The sequence below is a fragment of the Bubalus bubalis genome, chromosome 4 (assembly GCF_019923935.1).
Source record: "Bubalus bubalis isolate 160015118507 breed Murrah chromosome 4, NDDB_SH_1, whole genome shotgun sequence".
Lineage (NCBI taxonomy): Eukaryota > Metazoa > Chordata > Mammalia > Artiodactyla > Bovidae > Bubalus > Bubalus bubalis.
The window spans coordinates 108,024,857-108,044,683 of NC_059160.1; the positions used below are offsets into that span (position 1 = coordinate 108,024,857).

Below are 19,827 nucleotides of genomic sequence, written 5' to 3' on the forward strand. Positions count from 1 at the left end.
CGATTAGACTACAGATTTGAGATTCATCAGTCTAAGACGGTATTGAAAGCCATGCGATGTTATGAGACCACCTGGTTAGTGGGGACAGAAAAAAAGCTCTTTAACAATGAGAGGTTTCAAAGAGGAAGAGGAGTCAGCAAAATAAACTGGGGAGAAAAAACGAATGAAACAAAAGAATGAAATTTAAAAAGTGACTCTCTTAAGAGGGACTTTCTCTAGCATATAAGAGAAAAAGTGTTCCGTAAAAAGTAACTGTCTGAAATACTGATGGCAGGCTAGGTAAGATGAGGACTGAGAACTGACCACAGGATTTAGCCATATGGGGTCACTGTTGTTGTTCAGTCCCTAAGTCATGTCCGACTCTTTGCTGTCCCATGAACTGCAGCATGCCAGGCTTCCCTGTCCTTCTCTGTCTCCCGGAGACTGCCCAAATTCATGTCCACTGAGTCAATGATGCTATCCAGCCATCTCATTTTCTGTCAACCCATTCTCCTCCTGCCTTCAATTTTTCCCAGCATGAGATTCTTTTCCAATGAGTCAGCTCTTTGCATCAGGTGGCCAAAGTATTGGAGTTTCAGCTACAGCATCAGTCCTTCCAAAGAGTATTAAGGGTTGATTGCCTTTAGGATTGACTGGTTTGATCTCCTTGTAGTCCAAGGGACTCTCCAGAGTCTTCTCCAGCAGCACAGTTTGAAAGTGTCAGTTCTCTGGCGCTCAGCCTTCTTTAAGGTCTGATTCAAACATCTGTACATGACTACTGTGGGGTCACGAGTGATCTTAAAAAGGGGAGTTTGATGGAGTGATGGAAGTAAAGTTTGATTGGTATTCAAGCAAACATGGGAAAGAAATTGGCAGCCCTTTCAAGGATTTTCCCAGTAAAGGAAAGAGGAGATATGAGATAGTAGTTGGAGGGGAAAATGGGTCCAAAGAGGATTTTCAGAATCAGTGTTCTTAACCATGATGATATATGACTTCATTAAATAAAGCTAAAAACTGGCCACCAGGGCTCACTAGGTGGCAGAGGAGCAGACAATTACTAATTGTACATTTAGATTGGATAAGAGCGATGAATCAAACAGATTAAGTTCTATGGGAGAAGAGAGTGAAAAGGAGAAGAGAAAGATACTAGAGATGCTTTCTAAACTGAGTCTTAAGGAAACCCTAGGATTTTACTTGCCAGAGGTCAGGGGAGGAAAGGATGACAGGAATGGGAAGGTGAAGATTTCAAGTAGGCAGAGGAGCTCCAAGAACACACAGGAGGTGCAAAATTAATTGCATGGGAAATGAATAATCTAGTGTACAAACGATGTGCATGAGCAGCTGCTTGGGGTGCAGAGAAGGAAGAAAGGGGTGACTTAGGCTGGAAAGGACATCAGTGACACCTGAGAAATGGCCCTGAATGCCATAATAAGGATATTTTAGTTTCTGAGTATGAAGAAGAGGAATTATCAAACATATTGAAGTAAGAAAAGTGACATGACTGTTTCTGAAAGATAAATGATGGGATTTGAAGAACAGACTGAAAGGGGGCCCTCTGTCAGAATAAGGCATGGTTAGCATGCTAAAAAGGAATGAGCATTCTTTCTTTTAATAAAAGTGAATGCAGTAGATCTAATTAAAATTCCACTCAAGTGAATCCAACACCATCCACATGCTGTCCACAAAATGAAGAACATGGCTTACTTGTGGCATTTTCCAAAGAAGCAACATCAGTGTAGGAAATTTTAGGAAAAGTTAAAGTAGAGATATACTCAATAAAAATAAGCAGAAAGTGTCAAAATTCAGTTTCTCTATCATCACAAAATATTTATTAAATTATTTATCTTGTGCCTTTTATATGCTAATATATACTGAAAGACAAGGAAACTTTAAGTATTTTTTAAGACTTATAAAATTTTGCTGAAAATGGAAATCCCTTAAGGAAGTACCAAAAATCTTCAACCTACTCTTCAATTTAAAAGATAATGACTTGCTAATTTGACCACACGTTAGAGATTAAATAATTACCTTTAATTTTGTGAGCCAGTGTTGATGACCTGGCTTTTCAAATATTTATCTGATTACTGCAAAATCATAATGAAAATTAAACTAATTAATAATTACAGGCATCAGAAATGATGTATTTCTTATACAGTGGTTTACAGTATTCAGTATGAAACAGAATTGTAAAGTATATACATCTATTTCTCTGTCCTCTTTTGAAGTGTTCTGAAGGATTTTTAATTCCATGAAATGCTTTCTTTGGCATTTTATTCCCTTAGAAAGTTTCTAGATAAGGACTAATTATAACATCTTAAAAATTATACAAATTATTGAGTTTTAACATAAATGTTCAATGCTAAGTCACAATTACAATCAACAGAGTAAAGATACTCTGTTTATTTAAGTTCATGAAAAAAGTTTACTTCTAATATAAACAATTATACTTAAAGAACTTTCAGAACAATGTTTCAAATATTCTGAAGTGGGATATCACTTGAAGACAATATATTTTAGTTAGCAAGGAAAATTAAATAAAATGCAAAAGAAATTATTAAGTGATCTTATTTCTATCTTTAGTACTCTTGCTGGCTAGAGATTCCAATCAAGGTAACCTTGTTACATTGCTAATACAAGGAGATCTATAACTCAACTCATATTAAAAATATCCCAAAGAATTTACAAGGAGACCTGTAACTGAACTCATATTAAACATATTCCAAAGAGAAGCATGGGATAGCAAAAACATTTGTGGACTACAAATTTGGTCCTAGTCCTGGTTTTTTTAAGCTGTACGACTTAAGACAAGATTTTAACCACTTTATCTTAATTTTCCTTATTACTATAATGAAGTGATTGCAATAGATACTAGGGATATAATATGTAGCTCAACTAACCCTGAGGTGTGGCTTGAAACGAGATTATAATTTTATTACTACTGCATAAAAACAAGGATTTAAAAAATACAGTGTGTATGTCAATAAAATGAACTCCTGTAAGCAATACCAAACCTGAGAAACAGAACATTACCAGTCTTTAGAAATTCCTATGTGCCCCTCACCTTCCCCACTCATCACTCTGTACTCAACTGCCCTCCCTCCCACAGGATGCTACACCACTGAATAAGCCTTGTGTTGATCACTGCTATGCTTTTCTTGATTGCTCACCACATATTTTATACTCCTGCATAATTATACAGCTGTGCTTGTTTCCAAATTATAAGAATGGATCCACAGCACTGTTTATAATAGCCAGGACATGGAAGCAACCTAGATGTCCATCAGCAGATGAATGGATAGGAAAGCTGTGGTACATATACACAATGGAGTATTATTCAGCCATTAAAAAGAATACATTTGAAGCAGTTCTAATGAGGTGGATGAAACTGGAGCCTATTATACAGAGTGAAGTAAGCCAGAAAGAAAAACACCAATACAGTATACTAACGCATATATATGGAATTTAGAAAGATGGTAACAATAACCCTGTGTACGAGACAGCAAAAGAGACACTGATGTATAGAACAGTCTTATGGACTCTGTGGGAGAGGGAGAGGGTGGGAAGATTTGGGAGAATGGCATTGAAACATGTAAAATATCATGGATGAAATGAGTTGCCAGTCCAGGTTCGATGCACGATACTGGATGCTTGGGGCTGGTGCACTGGGACGACCCAGAGGGATGGAATGGGGAGGGAGGAGGGAGGAGGGTTCAGGATGGGGAACACATGTATACCTGTGGTGGATTCATTTTGATATTTGGCAAAATTAATACAGTTATGTAAAGTTTAAAAATTAAAAAAAAAAAAAAAAGAATGGATCCATCCTGCAGGAATTTTTCTATAACGTTTACAACATTCATTCACTTTGATGCATGTAGTTGTAATTCACACATTTTCACTAAGGCACAGTATTCTCCTACAGTTTACCCATTCTCCTATTAATGAAATTTTTGTTCATTTTATTCATTCTGTTTAGACTACGGCTCTTATAAACACTGCAGCTATTTATCATTCTTCTGTTGTTGCTGCTATTGTTGCTTTATTCTATTTATTTTCTTAAATTTGGTCACACTGGGCAGCTTGTGAGATCTTAAATCCCTGATTGAATGAAGGATTGAACCCAGGCCCTGGCAATGAAAGCACTAAGTCCTAACTGCTGGACTGCCAGGGAACTTGCCTTTTGTGTATCTAAGAAATGGCATCTGGGGAAAAATGAAAATCTAAAGCTGAGCTCATTTCTCTTGGTTTCCATCTTCTCCTAAATATCTGATAATTTTTAATTTCCTTGCTAGTATCTGATGTTCACCAGACAATTAAAAACAAATTTAAATACACACAAACACACATACTTGTATACACTCACCAAACACATACATATGTACACATCTCAGCATTTTCAGCTTTTCTCAGATGGAGAGTTAGCTCTAATTATAGTCTGATGTTCTTGGATGTGGGTTTCTCTTATCTTCTTTGGTTTTTGCATATGCCATCCTGACCAGATTATGAAAGACTTCTATGTGGATACTAGATCCATAGTATGTATTCAGAACTTGATAGACTGCCTGCCACACAATAAACAATCCCTGTGTTAAAAAATGTAACAAGTACAAGTCTTGGCAGCTTATCAGAATGTGTGGCTTGATACTGGAAAAAGAAAATAAGCAAACATCATTTTAAGATTCCTAAAGATTGATAATGGCCATGCCATTCCCCAGAAAGGACAAAAGAAGTCAAAGGATAGAAGAAACAGCAATAGCATTGGGGTGAAGCTGACTTTGTTATTTGGCTCTGGCTGAATCTGGTGTATTTTTAAGGTACTTAAGAGAAGCTATTTGAGTTAAATTGAGAAACGTAGATTAGAACTTCAGAAAAGAGGTATGAGCTGGATACATGATGTAAGTTATCTCTTGTTACAGTAATTGCTAAGAGAAATAAGAAATATAAAGAGACAGCAGCTGAGTATAAAACACTAGAGAATTTCTAGAAGCACCAAGGGGCTAAGTAAGAAGAACACTTAAAGAAGACAGATGAGTGTTGAAAGTAAGAAGAGGAAACTTAGAGGAATGTCGCTTAATGGAAGATAATGAGGAAGGCAGTCTGGCAAAAGCAATTATTGCATGATCAAATGTGGCTGAAAGGTTAATAAAGGTCTGGAATGAAAACAGTATTATAATAAATAATATCTATTGAGTAATCAAGGCAGGCAAGAATGTGGAGGGTTGGAGAGATTTGAATTTTTAAGTAAGAAGAAAAGTGTAGGAAAGAGTTGAGATGATTTTAAGCAGGCATTAAGAGAGCAACAGAACAACAAACACACTAATGAATAGATCTGAGGGCTTAAAGGAAGGCAGCCAGTCAGTATGTGAGTGAACATGAATTTGCACAATTTTGTGACTTTTGCTAACAAAGTTAACATCTTGGAGTGAGAAAGAAATCAGTTTTCCAGAAAGAGAAAGGAATTAGTTTACAGGAGACCATGAGAAATTCATTTCTAGACATTTTGAAGATTAATATTTGGAAAAGAGAATGGATAGTGGGATACAGATTTCGGAGTTAACTACATAGAAATGACAATTAAAATCAATGGCATATGTAGATATTTACATGTCATAATTTTTTTAGTTAAAAAAAGACTATTTTTCTTAGAGAAATTATACCTAATCTGAAAATATTAATAGCTTCCAGTCCTATTAATGAGTGTGGATTTGTTTTTGTCTTTGAGAACTTGAAAACTATCCTATTTTAATTTTAAGAATAATTCCATTATAACCAAATGGCAATAAGAATCCTAAAATTATAACTACTAGGAAGAAACTCACGAAACCCGACGGGACTGCAGATATATGCTTGAGTATAGCAGTTGTTAAACCACTATTATGAAAAACTCTCCTAACCCTTGCCTTTGTGTATAGGCAGTTATTATCTGGGGAAAACGGAAACAAAACAAAACATATGCAGGGCTACTGTTTTACCAGTAGAGACAAGAATGGCCACAACGGCTGTTTAAAATTGATATCTGTTCTAATTACTTATGCTTCATGCTCCAGTGGTTGTGAAACTTTCACGACATAACCTTTGCTCATATTTGGGCTTCCCAGGTGGTGCAGTGGTAAAGAATCTGCCTGCCAATGCAGTAGACACAAGAGACGCAGATTCAATCCCGGGGTTGGGAAGATCCCCTGGAATAGGAAATGGCAACCCAATCCAGTGTTCTTGCCTGGAAAATTTCATGGAGGAGCCTGGTGGCCTATACAGTCCATGGATCACAAAGAGTCGGACACAACTGAGCACTTAGACACATACATACACATACACCTGCTCATATTATATTCACTGAATTACTAATATATAACATTTCAATACTTTTCACACTCTAAAGTGTATTTTACATATGTAACCATATATAACTTTATCATCATAACAACCTCTCAGTACAAAAGGGAATCATTAGAACTCTTATTTCATGCTCAAATTCAAAGTTTCTTCTACTAATAACAGTGACCCTGAATAAATTCACCTGAAAATGAACAGTCACTTCACTTACAACACAGGATAGCTATTATTATTGAAACAAAATCATCATACCATTTGGTGATGCCATAACACTCTTTAATAATATCCTGCAGTATGGCACGATAGAAGAGGGACTCAGTAGGCAGCTGAAAAAAAAAAAAAGCAGATACATATGAGCACAAGAAACAAGTAAAAAACAGAAATTAAATCAATGCTTGAGAGTTGGGACCATAAGTGAATGTTAGAAACCTGAGTTTGCTGTTAACATAGAGGATAATATTATAACTCTTCTATTCTAAATAAAATGTACCTGGGGGCTAATTCTCACTGAGAAAATAAAAGAAACTATAAAAGAAGTAGTAGTGAATGAAGCAGAAAAGGAATAATCAAAGAAAAATGAGCTAACATCCCAAATGGAGTGCTTATTATTTAAAAACGTAGAAATAAACTTTCACAACTGCATCAGCACTGTGTAAGAGAGAAGTAGGATGCGTGCAAAAGAGCAGAGAATGTGGGTCTTTCCTCATAGATGTGGATTAGAGATTTAACCTAGGATGCTGAGCCAGAGAGAAAAGGCACTACACTACATAAGGACATTCCAAAATATGTTCATTTCCTAGGGAAAAAGAAGTGGGAAGTGCCCATGAAGGTCCAAAGGTAGGGAAGAAGGCCTTAGTGATGCATAATAGTTTCTTTTTTTTTTAATTTAAATTTTATTTTATTTTATAAATTTAGTAGAAGGTAATAAAGTACTATACAGAAAAGAAAAATGCTTCACTGTGGCAATGTAAGAGGTACTCTTACACTAAGAAACTATAAATAGTGGCCAAAGACCTTTTAATACTGATAGTATAGGAAAATTCAACAAAAATATCAGGAACAATAACCTTGTTTCCATGTCAAGTTACTGTTGAAAAAAAGAAAAATGAGCAAGTGAGGAAGGAGGTCAACAATAATTGAATACCTCTGAGTAGTCAAATAAGGTAAAAACTGTTTTAAAGACAGAGTTCAATGAAACATGCATATCTAATAAGTTATCCTTTTGTAACTTCAATTCTCCTTCTGAGCCCCACATTGTTACTATTATGTTTTCAACTACAACACACTGGATTCAAGTGGAGTTTAGCAGAAAATAAACATTTTGCCTGTGTGCTCAGGCAGGAAACCTATTCTACTGCCCCACTTTGCCACTTAACATCAAATTCCTACACTGCGTGTCCCAGATGCTGAGACTAAAAAAAATCCCAAGTTGGCAGTTGAGGGTCAACCATTATTTCTTGGGTCTTTACCCAATGGCATTGCCTTCTTAAGTCACTGGAGAACATCTGACTTGTAGGATCTTGAGAGAGTACTTTGAACACAAGTTATATCCTCACTGGATGGTGGGAGCAGTGAGAAGGGTGATTCTAGTAGGAAATGGTATTAGTAATACCAGTTTCCAACCCAACTCCTAAATGACTCACTGAAAAGCAGACATATATATACTTGAGTGCCCACACTAAAATTTATAAACTTCAAAAGGCACACTCCTTATACAAAATCTCTTTCCAAATACAACTCCTTAAGACAAAATCTCTGATTTATAAACTTTCATTTCCTGAAGAGTTTTCCAAAAATTTCATTAAGAATTTCCCATCTCTGGATATATTTTCTATTTGATAATTTTTGATCTTCAGTTCAGTTCAGTTCAGTTCAGTCACTCAGTCGTGTCCGACTCTTTGCGACCCCATGAATCGCAGCACACCAGGCCTCCCTGTCCATCACCAACTCCTGGAGTAATTCTTTTTTGCAGTACCTACAATCTCTATTATCTGTCCCCCATTTCCCCCAAATCCTTTTAGTTCTCTCACAGAAATGTTGAAATCCCTTTTCATATATTAATACCTACTCATATTGCTCTAGTGAAATTCAAAACATTCTGAGAAATATTTAATGAAGTGAAATATTAGAATTATAAATGGCTTACAAAATTAATTTTTTATTTGATTAGTTATAATACATAGGAACTTCAATGTTATGTACATTTTATATAAAACTCCTAAAAACACTGAAGCTGTTGTTTGAGCTGAGGAAGCCTGGCTCTGATGTCCCACTACTAAGCCATGATACTCTTTTGCTTCTTCCACATTTTGGCAAAGATGGGGTGTCATCAATTTTTTCATTACACACTTTCATGTACAAAAGCTGAGAAGAAACTCTTAAAAATAAAGCTCTCCTTTCCCATGCCTTTTAGATAAATTATATAAAATGATATTCAGATAATTTAGAAATACATGTACATTTAATTGTTATTAAAAACTGACTATAGAAAGGCTACCAAAAAGACCAAGAAACATACTTTAAGCAAGAGAACATACAAAAAATGGAATGCACAGAGGAATACAAACAGGATGGAATAAATCATCATTCCCCAGTAACCCTGAGTAAAGAACTTTACAGCTGTTTCCTAAGAGAAAGGAAAGAGAGTTATGAAGTGCCTTCGAATGTGCACTCCTTGAATAACCAGGACTATCCATCCTGGTAAATACAGATGGGGGTAAGTGGGAAGGAAGTCAACATCTTCCGAGCAGCCTGTGCCTGACCACTCCAGGAACAAGCTGGATGTGCCTCAGAGTTTACTTTCTTTTCTTTGCAAATGATAAATCAACTTAACACTTTGATGAATTTTAAAATGAGAGGGAGCAGACAGAGGACACCCTTAAAGGATGTATATGTATGTTAAGACATACATGTTACAGGTCTAGTGGACAGGGCGCTAAGCTGGAAAAACTCTATAATTAATTGAGCTAGAATGTACTATTAAACTTGTGCTGTGTTATCATGTTCTCACGTAAGTTTGGGGAATACTTAACTCACAAGATGGACTGTAAACATGAGCGAGCGCTTGGGCAACTGATGAGCAGAGCACAGCACTGGGGCATTATGATGATTAATGCTCTTTCCTCTTCCAGACCCCTAAGGAACCACTATTTTGATCTGTACTATAGTCAAGAGCTTGGGCTCCAGAGTCAGAGATTCAAATCTCATTGTTCACTACTTAACAGCTTTCTTGTGTGTATTGTGAAATAATAGTCCCCACCTTAGAGGCCATGTATGGGGCACTTTAATTGAAAAAGCGAACTTTGAACTGAAATTTGCTAAGCATTGTATGAAACTAAGCTTTCATTTTCATGATCATAATTAATCACCTGAAACAGTAACAAGAGTTGATATGTATTGAAGACTTACTATGTGACATTGTTTTAAGCATTTTACATCTTTCACTCATTTAATCCTCACAAAAACTCTATGAGAAAGGTATTAGTATTACTCTTAGTTTTATGATTGTTATTATTTGTATTTTACAGATTAAGAAGTTAAGCTGTGGAGAAATCATGATGTGTCCCCAGCTCACTAAGCCAGTAACTGATGTAGACAGGATGCAAATCAGCTGTCAGAGAATAAAGCCTACAAGCTTAAAGTATGCTCAAATGTCTTTAAAAAATCAGTTTTTGTCAGTTTTTAGGTAGCTCAATCAATATTTTTTTTATAATTTTATTTTTTTAAATTTTATTTATTTATTTAAAAATTTTTTTTAACTTTTTTTAAACTGTGCTCAGTTGTGTCCAACTCTTTGCAGCCCCATGGACTGTAGCCCGCCAGGTTCCTCTGTCCAGAGCATTTTCCAGTCAAGAATACTGGATTGGGTTGTCATTTCCTCCTCCAGGGGATCTTCCCAACTCAGGGATCGAACCTGCGTCTCTTGTGCCTCCTGCACTGGCAGGCGGATTCTTTACCACTAGTGCCACCTGGGAAGCTCCTACTTTTTAAAAAAATCCACACAATGTTCTTACCATTGTGTCTGATCCAAAGCAAGCACTCAGTAAATGATACTTGTTACTACTATTATCTATTATCATATTTAAAAATTAAAATTGACATATTAATACTCTGAAAAGAAGCTAAAAATAAATCTCTAAAATTTAGGTCCAGTAAGAAAATTTTGTGATAAATTTAAAAGGAACTCTAAAAAATGTTAAAAATATTAAAACATTTCATAAATCATAAGGTAGAGGATAAAGCAATTACATTGAATACATTTAACATCTGTTTATATATAAAAACTCATTTGGTTGTTGCAACTAATGACTAATGAATTCAATAAAAACAAAAGTTAAAAAACAATCAAATAAAATGTGTGCTTTGAACTATAGTTAAAAAATAAATTGAATGTTATACCTTGTTTATCTTTGCTTGAACTAAGCCCATAAAAGCTTCAAAGTCAGCAACAACATTCGTCAGAAATATTTATAGACTGTTTAATATAATATGAAGAAATGAGACCCTAGTATAAGAGTATAATGTAGAAGTTTTCCTAAAAGCTTAATATTCTTTTCCTGAGAGTTCAATTTTCTTTTATAATAAAGTAAATGTACAGAAAATGTGTAAGTTTGAATATGAAGAGGAGACAAGAAGAGGGAGTATTTATTAAAATCCATCAGGTTTTAGGTTCACCAGCAGGTCAAGTATGAAGAGCACTTTGAGAAAACCTATCACTTTCATCAGCTGGATAAGAGTAAACACTCTCACTTACCCCTTGGCCAACTGCAACCCGCTCCAGAGCCTTTAAGGAGAAAAAAATAAGACAAAGATAGTTGATATGTTTAGTCTTATCTTATAAAACTTATAAACACATTATATGAGGGCTTGTAAAACTGACATTTACAGAGATTAATTAACTGATAACATAATAGTTTATACACTTACAAGTGTTAATATCATGAAGGAATGCTAACTGGCACACTTGTATAATTTAGGACTGCTATACGCATGTGTGTCATGTACACAAACACATACACACTGCAACTGTATACACTCTTTGAACTTAGAAGGAATTAGAAAACAGGAAAGATATAAAGACACATTCTTGGCTCTCTTTTATTGTAGCTAAAACAAATAAATCCAAAGCTATTACAATATATGTAATAAACATAATTTATATGCTATGTTTTAATTTATTTTCTTCCAATTTTTAAAAAACATATAATTTTATCTTTTATTAAGTAAAAGTATATTGAACAAATTATGGTTGAAATCTTAGCTTACAAAAGTACATGTTTTTGGTCTGCATGGTCTGCAAATTCAAATCAAATTCACATATGATCAACTCACTTTAAGAGAAAGTAATACATATTTTTACAATTTTACATGTAGTTGGTTTTACATTTATATTTATTTAAAATACAAAATATTTTTATAAAACATTTCCTAATATTTCTAATAAATACTCATAATACAATATATATGAAAGATTTGTTATAATTTAAATATGGAATAAAGCCTTCTGAAACTTTCAGTTTTTTTTAGAAACATACATTTCCACACTTATGTTGTTTTATAACTGAATCGCATGATAATATTTTAACTAAAATTTTATTATTAAAGCTTTAATTAGAAAATATTTCAAACATAAAGTAGTAAAATGTAACAGATTTGCATACACTTTCTAATTCAAACTACTCATATTTATTTCAGATGCCTATGTCTTCTTAAATATTACTTTTTAGATTTAGCTGAATCATGTCCTTTTAAAGCTGAAAGAAAATTTACAGATTATCCGAAGTGCAATTTTTTGCAGATGCACAAGGTCACTGACAATGAAAGGAACTTGCCACAAGTTGCAGTTAGTTAGCAGGTGAGTAGGAACTAAAAACTTGTTTTCCAAATCCCAATTTACTTTTCATGATCTCATGTCATGAAGATTTAGTGGGAAAATGAGCTCATGTTATGAAAGTTTGCTTCACAGAAATTGTTTGAAGAAAAAAATGGAACTTTCCCACTGACTTCAAGGATACCTTCACTGAACATCAAGAGTGTTATGAATACAGAAGATGATTATTAAATAATAAACTTTTTATTTTATACTGGAGTATAGACAATTCCCTGGTAGCTAAGATGGTAAAGAATCTGTCTGCATTGCAGGATACCCGGGTTTGATCCCTGGGTCAGGAAGATTCCCTGGAGAAGGGAATGGCAACCCATTCCAGTATTCTTTCCTGGAGAAATTCATGGACAGTGGGATCCTGGTGGGCTACGGTCCTTGAGACCGAAAAGAGTCAGTCAGGCATGACTTACTAATATTATAGCCAATTAACAATATTGTGACAGACAAGTTTTTAATAATATATTATTTGGTATCAATACAAATATCATATAACACAGGGCTAATTTTGGTATGTGTTGTTGATGAATTTATTTTAGAAAACCAAATGTTAAATTTTGATTACATGATAAAAGATAAACAGGTAGGTGATAAACAGTTTCTTACAAATATTAATAATTTTTCTTGGCCAATAAATATAGATGATGAAGAGAATATACTAAGTGTTCATTTCATACTAATATAAAATATTTTGATATTTTATCAGGCTAAAAGTATGCTGATAAGATTACACTAATATAATTCATTTATCCCCCCCTGGTTAGTACCCTTAACAATTCATCTGAAAGTGTTACCAGAAAGATCTCTCTCTCTCTGTCTCACTCTCTCAATCCTTTAAGCTCTGAATATTTGTAGAAAAGGTGAGTTATGAAGAAAAAAGCAATGAAACAAGAAACACCAAAAAAATGTTCCTTAGACTTTCTAAGATTTGTCAATAAAAGAAATCCACATGAGCAAAGACAAGGATAGAGCTAGAAGGAAGGGCATTCTATAAGAAGCTAACATTAGTCAGGCAAAGTGGTTGATAAATTCTTTATTTTGGAATTTACTTTTCAAAAACCCTTCTTTATGGTTTGTTGAATGTTTATAGCAAACAGTTTTGTTTTGATAACATACTATATTCTTTTATCTTTCTAAGGGATATTAATTGTTATTATATATTATTTTGGATAGTATCTGTTTTTATTTTGGATTGTTTTCTCCAAGTTGCTTCTTTCCTATTTGTTTATCTGATCTCTGTTCTTTCCTGTTAGACTTTCTTAGACAGTTAAAGATTCTTGGCTGTCTGCTGATAATTAAAATGTAGGTATCATAAACTTGAATGGAAGCACTGTGCTTATGAGAGGACTAGTAATTGCAGACCTCACCACAAAGGTCCTATTTTATTGTGAAATTTCTAATGCCAGTATCTTCAGACTTTTCTCTTAGCCTAGTCAGATTCCCTACAAAAAGACTATTTCAATTTCTTCTTGCTTACAGGAATCAGCAAACTAAAATGGACAGGAATGGGCAAATTTAATTCAGATGACCATTATATCTACTACTGTGGGCAAGAATCCCATAGAAGAAATGGAGTACCCTCATAATCAACAAAACAGTCTGAAATACAGTACTTGGTTACAACCTCAAAAATGACAGAATGATCTTGGTTCGTTTCCAAGGCAAGCCATTCAATACCACAGTAATCCAAGTCTATGTCCCAACCACAGATGTCAAAGAAATTGATCCGTTCTATGAAGACCTAAAAGACCTCCTAGAACTAACACCTAAAAAAGATGTTCTATTCATCATCGGGGATTGGAATGTAAAAGTAGGAAGTCAAGATATAATTGAGTAACAGGCAAGTTTGGCCCTGGAGAACAAAATGAGGTAGGGCAAAGGTTAACTGAATTCTGCCAAGAGAATGCATTAGTCATAGCAAATACCATTTTCCAACAACACAACAGATGACTTTACACATGGACATCATCAAATGGTCAATACTGAAATCAAACTGATCACATTCTTCATAGCTGAAGATGAAGAAGCTGTAGACAGTCAGCAAAAACAAGACCTGGAGCTGACTGTGGCTCAGATCATCAACTTCTCATAGCAAAATTCAGGCTTAAACTAAAGAAAACCAGGAAAAACTCCTTGGCCAGCCAGGCATGACTTAAATAAAATCCCATGTGAATCTTCAGTAGAGGTAATGAATAGATTCAAGGGACCAGATCTAGTTAACACTGTGCTTGAAGAACTATGGACAGAGGTCCATAATATTGTACAGGAGGCAGCAAACAAAACCATCCCAAAGAAAAAGAAAAGCAAGAAGGCAAAGTGGTTATCTGAGGAGACTTTACAAATAGCTGAAGAACATAAAGAAGTGAAAAGCAAGGGAGAGAGGGAAAGGTACATCCAATTAAACGTAGAGTTCCAAAAAATAGCCAGAAGAAACAAGGTCTTTTTCAATGAACAATGTTTAATAATACAAGAAAACAACAAAAGGGGAAAGACAGGCGATCTCTTCAGGAAAACTGGAAACACCATGGGAGTATTTCACCCAAAGATGGTCACAATAAGGGATAAAAAGGGTAGAGACCTAGTAGAAGGTGAAGAGATCAAGAAGAGATGTAAAGAATACATGGAAGCTCTGTATAAAAAAGATCTTAATGAACCGGATTCCTACAATGGTGTGGTTAATCACGCAGAGTCAGACATTCTGGAGAGTGAAGTCAAGTGGGCCTTAAAAAGCACTGCTGTTAATAAAGCTAGTGAATGTGATGAAATTCCAGCAGAACTATTCAAATCCCAAAAGGATGATTCCATCAAGGTTTTGCATTCATTATGTCAGCAACTCTGGAAGACCCAGCAGTGGCCACAGGACTGGAAAATAGTCAATCATAATTCCAATCACTGCAGATGATGACTGCAGCCATGAAGTTAAAAGACACTTGCTCTTTAGAAGAAAAACTATGACAAACCTAGATAGTATATTAAAAAGCAGAGACATTATTTTGCTGACAAATGTCGAATAGTCAAAGCTATGGTTTTTCCAGTAGTCACATATGGATATGAGAGCTGGACTATAAAGAAAACTGAGCACCGAAGAATTGATGCTTTTGAACTGTGGTGTTGGAGAAGACTCTTGGGAATCCCTTGGACTGCAAGGAGATCCAACCAGTCCATCCTAAAGGAAATCACTCCTGGGTGTTCATTGGAAGGACTGATGCTGAAGCTGAAGCTGAAGTTCCAATACTTTGGTCACCTGATGTGAAGAACTGACTCACTGGAAAAGACCCTGATGCTGAGAAAGACTGAAGGGAGGGGAAGAAGGGGATGACAGAGGATGAGATGGTTGGATGGCATCATCAACTCTATGGACTTGAGTTTGAGCAAGCTCCAGGAACTGGCAATGGACAGGGAAGCCTAGCATGCTGCAATCCACGGGGTCACAGAATCAGACACAACTGAGCGACTGAACTGAACTGAATTTAATCCTAATCCCCAAGAAGGGTAGTACTAAAGAAGGTGCTAACCATTGGACAATTGTACTTATCTCCCATGCTAATAAGGTCATGCTTAAAATCTTGCATGCTAGGCTTCAGAATTATGCGAACCAAGAACTTCCAGATGTCCAAGCTGGGTTTAGAAAAGGAAGAGGAACTAGAAATCAAATTGCCAACATTTGCTGGATTATAGAAAAAGCATGTATACCTGTGGCGGATTCATTTTGATATTTGGCAAATCTAATACAGTTATGTTAAGTTTAAAAATAAAATAAAATTAAAAAAAAAAAAAAAAAGAAAAAGCAAGGGAATTTCAGAAAAACATCCATCTTTGTTTCATGGACTACACTATCGCCTTTGACTGCGTAGATCATGACAAACTGGAAAGCTCTTAGAGAGATGGGAATACCAGACCACCTTACCTGTCTCCTGAGAAACCTGCATGCGTGTCAAGAGGTAACAGTTAGAATCCTGTGTGGAAAAACTGACTGGTTCAATATAGAGAAAGGAGTACGATAGGGCTATCTGCTGTCATCCTGTTTATTTAACCAATATGCTGAGCACATCAGGAGCAATGCTGAACTGGATGAGTTACAAGCCAGAAGTCAAGAAAGGTGGGAGAAACATCAACAACTTTAGATATGCAGATAATACCACTTTAATGGCAGAAAGTGAAGAAGAACTAACAAGCCTCTTGATGAGGGTGAAGGAGGAGAGTGAAAGAGCCGGCTTAAGACTAAATATTAAAAAACTAAGATCATGGCATCTGGCCCCATTACTACATGGCAAATAGAAGGGGAAAAGGTGGAAGTAATGACAGATTTCCTCTTCTTGGGCTCCAAAATCACTGCAGATGGACACTGCAGTCATGAAATCAGAAGACAATTGCTTCTTGGCAGGAAAGCAATGACAAATCTAGACAGTGTGTTGAAAAGCAGAGACATCACTCTGCCGGCAAAGGTCCATATAGTCAAGGCTATGATCTTCCCAGTGGTCAGGTACAGCTGTGAGAGCTGGACTGTAAAGAAGGCAGAATGCCAAAGAATTGAAGCCTTCGAACTCTGATGCTGGAGAAGACTCTTAAGAGTCCCTTGGACAGCAAGGAGATCAAACCAGTCAATCTTAAGGGAGATCAACCCCGAATATACCCTGGAAGGACTGATGCTGAAGCTCCAGTATTTTGGTCATCTGATGTGAATAGACAACTCATTGGAATGGTCCCTGATGCTGGGGAAGATTGAGGGCAGAAGGAGAAGAGGGCGTCAGAGGATGAGATGGCTGGACAGCATCACCGAAGCAATGAACATGAACCTGGGCAAACTCCAGGAGACGGTGAAGGATAGGAAGGCTGGGCGTGTTGCAGTCCCTGGTGTCGCAAAGAGCTGGACATGACTGCGTGACTGAAAAACAACAAGAAGTCAGTTTCCCTACAAAAGACTATTTCAATTTCTTCTTGCCTAGAGGGTATAAGTTGCCAACATTCTGGGAATCAAGTCATTCCAAAAATGAGCTGCCATTCTAACAAGACCCTAAATGAGTATTATTTACAAATATAATGAAAGAACAAGACAAATACCCAGAAAAATATTTTAAAAGAACTTATCAAAGGAAATCATTTTTTTTAGCAAAAATAGATTTCTAAGTTAACTCTCAGATACATGACCTAGAACATTGCAGCACCATTTCTTTACATTGCTGTGTTACTGGCAATATAAATCATCAAAATAATGACCACATAATAGTTAAATTTACCTTGGGGTTGTACATTCGAAACATTATTGTAGAAACAATATTTTACATTTATGATGGCAAAATCCATTTAACTGGCATTTGGTCCTTTTTAGACCAACATAACACCACAAACAGAGAAGACTGCGGGCCAAAGTGTTCTAGATCTAAGGATAAGAGCCAACTCAGACATTTTAAATAAAGATTTCAGTTAACTAGATACGTACTTCCTATCCCAGACAGTTTAATAATATTTTTCCCATTTTATGAAAACTTAGGAGACCAAATGATCTGCTATACACACGCACACACACACACACACACACGCCCACAGAGCTGTGGATAAAGCACTAAAGTAATTCTGTGTTTAAGAATTGGTTGTTGGTACATTTTATATGATAATTAAAGTAATTACATGTAAGAAATAAAGTACCATAATGCAGAATTAAAGTATAACTATAAATTGTGACCATACTGCATGCAGAGTGAATAATGTTGTAAGGGCAAGCCGTTTTTTTCCCCTCATAATTTGCAGTGCATAAATGCATTAATAAAGATGCTCTGCAAAATTTGGCATTTAACAGAGCCAAAGAAATAAATTCAGCAACATCTGGATAAAGCTTTTAGTTGAGAAAGAACAAATCCTACCAAACAGGCTGACATCCTGGCGTTTCGGCCACAGCACCATCTCTCTTCCTTCAAATAGTGGCACATGGGAAATCCCCGCCTTTCTTGGGTATATTCTGCAGATGGAAGAAAAATATGAATTATTTAAAAAAAATTCTTCCTCTTTTAGTTAAAGTAAATAATCTATTGAGAGTGCAAATCAGTCATTTGAAAGTCAAACAGTAGTTAAACATGGAAGTGGTAATGTTTAAAAGCTCATTCCAGTATGTTAATTGAAAACATATTAATTTTATGAAAATGGCATTTTCTCAACAACAGCTGTTTTGCGTTCAGGCTCCAGGTCTGATACCAGCCAATTTACCAAAATTATTTCTCAAAGATTTAACAAAAGCAATTTAAAATGGAAATACTTTTCATGTGCAGTGTAACTATAGAAGATAAGTAATGAGATACTGGGCATTTTCTGCTGACCCAACTTTCTAATAAAATGATTTATTAAATGTGACATTTGGCAATTTATTCGAGAACAATATTAATTTATTCCCAACAATGTTGAAGCATCAATATTTTTTCCCCAGCCACAGTGTTCACTTTCCAGAACAGCTGTATGCACTCTTCTTTTTTCCATTTTATTAGGATGTTACATTTTCAACTGTGATTCAGTTTGGCTCAACTGCATTTATGGTTTAAGTAACAACAACAAAAAAGTCAACATTCACTACTTAATCACACATACCTGCTGTTGACTCACTTATAGAGTTATATATGTAACTTGCTGATGTTAAAACCCCTTATGATCAACTATTAATTACACAGCATTTCTGACAAGGAAAAAAAAAATCTATTTTAAATCAAAGCCTGGAAAATAAGAACTCAAGTTTATCAAAACAGTGGTAATGAAAAGAAAATTGAGATACATATAAATTTTCTATTAAGTTAAAAAGTAAAATAGAACTAGAAAATAAGAAAATGGTTTAAAACAAAGTATTATTGAGGCTGTTGCTGTCGTTTAGTCACTACGTGTGTCAGACTCTTTTGCAACCCTTGTAGCCCACCAGGCTCCTCTGCCCATGGGATTTCCCAGGCAAGAATACTGGAGTGGGTTGTCATTTCCTCCTCCAGGGGACCTTCCCAGACCAGGGACTGAACCCATGTCTCCTGCATTGGCATATGGATTCTTTACCACTGAGCTACCAGTGAAGCCATACTGTTGATGTAGATTCCACCAAATAAACGTCTGTGTTATGAAATATCAGGTGGTTTTCGATTAAAATAGAGAAAATTTAAGTTTCATATGGACATGAGCCTGTGATAGTGATTTCCTTCTTTCTTTTAATTAAGATTTAATAATTGACCTTATTTGATAATCATATGGAAGATGGAAGACATATTCCTTGCCCCAGGAATATAAATAATAATAATGCTAGTATTTATACAACACAATATTGTTAAGCACTGTTATAAATACTTTAAATGTATTAATTACCTTTAAATGCTAGGAGCTTTCAGTGTGTTAACAAGTCCCCACAGCAATTCTATGAAATAGGTACACTATCATGTTTCCGATAGAGAAACTAAGCATAGGGACTTTAAGAGGACTGCCGAAGTTGCAAATCTAGCACATGACAGACCTGGAATTTAAACCAGCAGTCTGACTCCAGAGGCCACGCTCTTAACCACCAGGCTAGATAAACAACTTCACTTACAATTGCCCAGGACTCATGGAGCCCTTGAAGCCTATCCAAGTCCAAGGGACCCCAGTCTACTTCCTCCGTCAATTATCAGGATGGCTTG

At 35.6% G+C, this 19,827-nt stretch overlaps 1 protein-coding gene and 1 long non-coding RNA gene across 11 annotated transcripts in view; one reads left to right on the forward strand and one right to left on the reverse strand.

Moving 5' to 3' along the window:
- LOC102413674 overlaps positions 1–13,732 on the forward strand; it is a 51,600-nt gene extending 37,868 nt beyond the window's left edge. Inside the window, exons 5-6 of the long non-coding RNA XR_327221.4 lie at positions 9,840–9,952; positions 13,673–13,732. This is a non-coding gene — a long non-coding RNA (uncharacterized LOC102413674). The remainder of the gene's footprint in view (positions 1–9,839; positions 9,953–13,672) is intronic.
- The window catches only part of METTL25 (methyltransferase like 25), a 113,778-nt gene that overhangs the window by 27,998 nt on the left and 65,953 nt on the right, over positions 1–19,827 (reverse strand). For 8 of the 10 annotated variants that reach the window (XM_025284389.3, XM_025284390.3, XM_044941877.2 and 5 more), the window contains 3 exons: positions 18,055–18,149; positions 11,066–11,095; positions 6,565–6,638 (listed from right to left, as the gene is read on the reverse strand). In XM_025284389.3, the coding sequence (XP_025140174.1) occupies positions 6,565–6,638; positions 11,066–11,095; positions 18,055–18,149 (199 nt within the window). Of the gene's footprint in view, positions 1–6,564; positions 6,639–11,065; positions 11,096–16,911; positions 17,079–18,054; positions 18,150–19,827 lie in introns of those variants that run through there. The other 2 variants (XM_044941881.1, XM_044941880.1) reach the window with 1 other exon arrangement.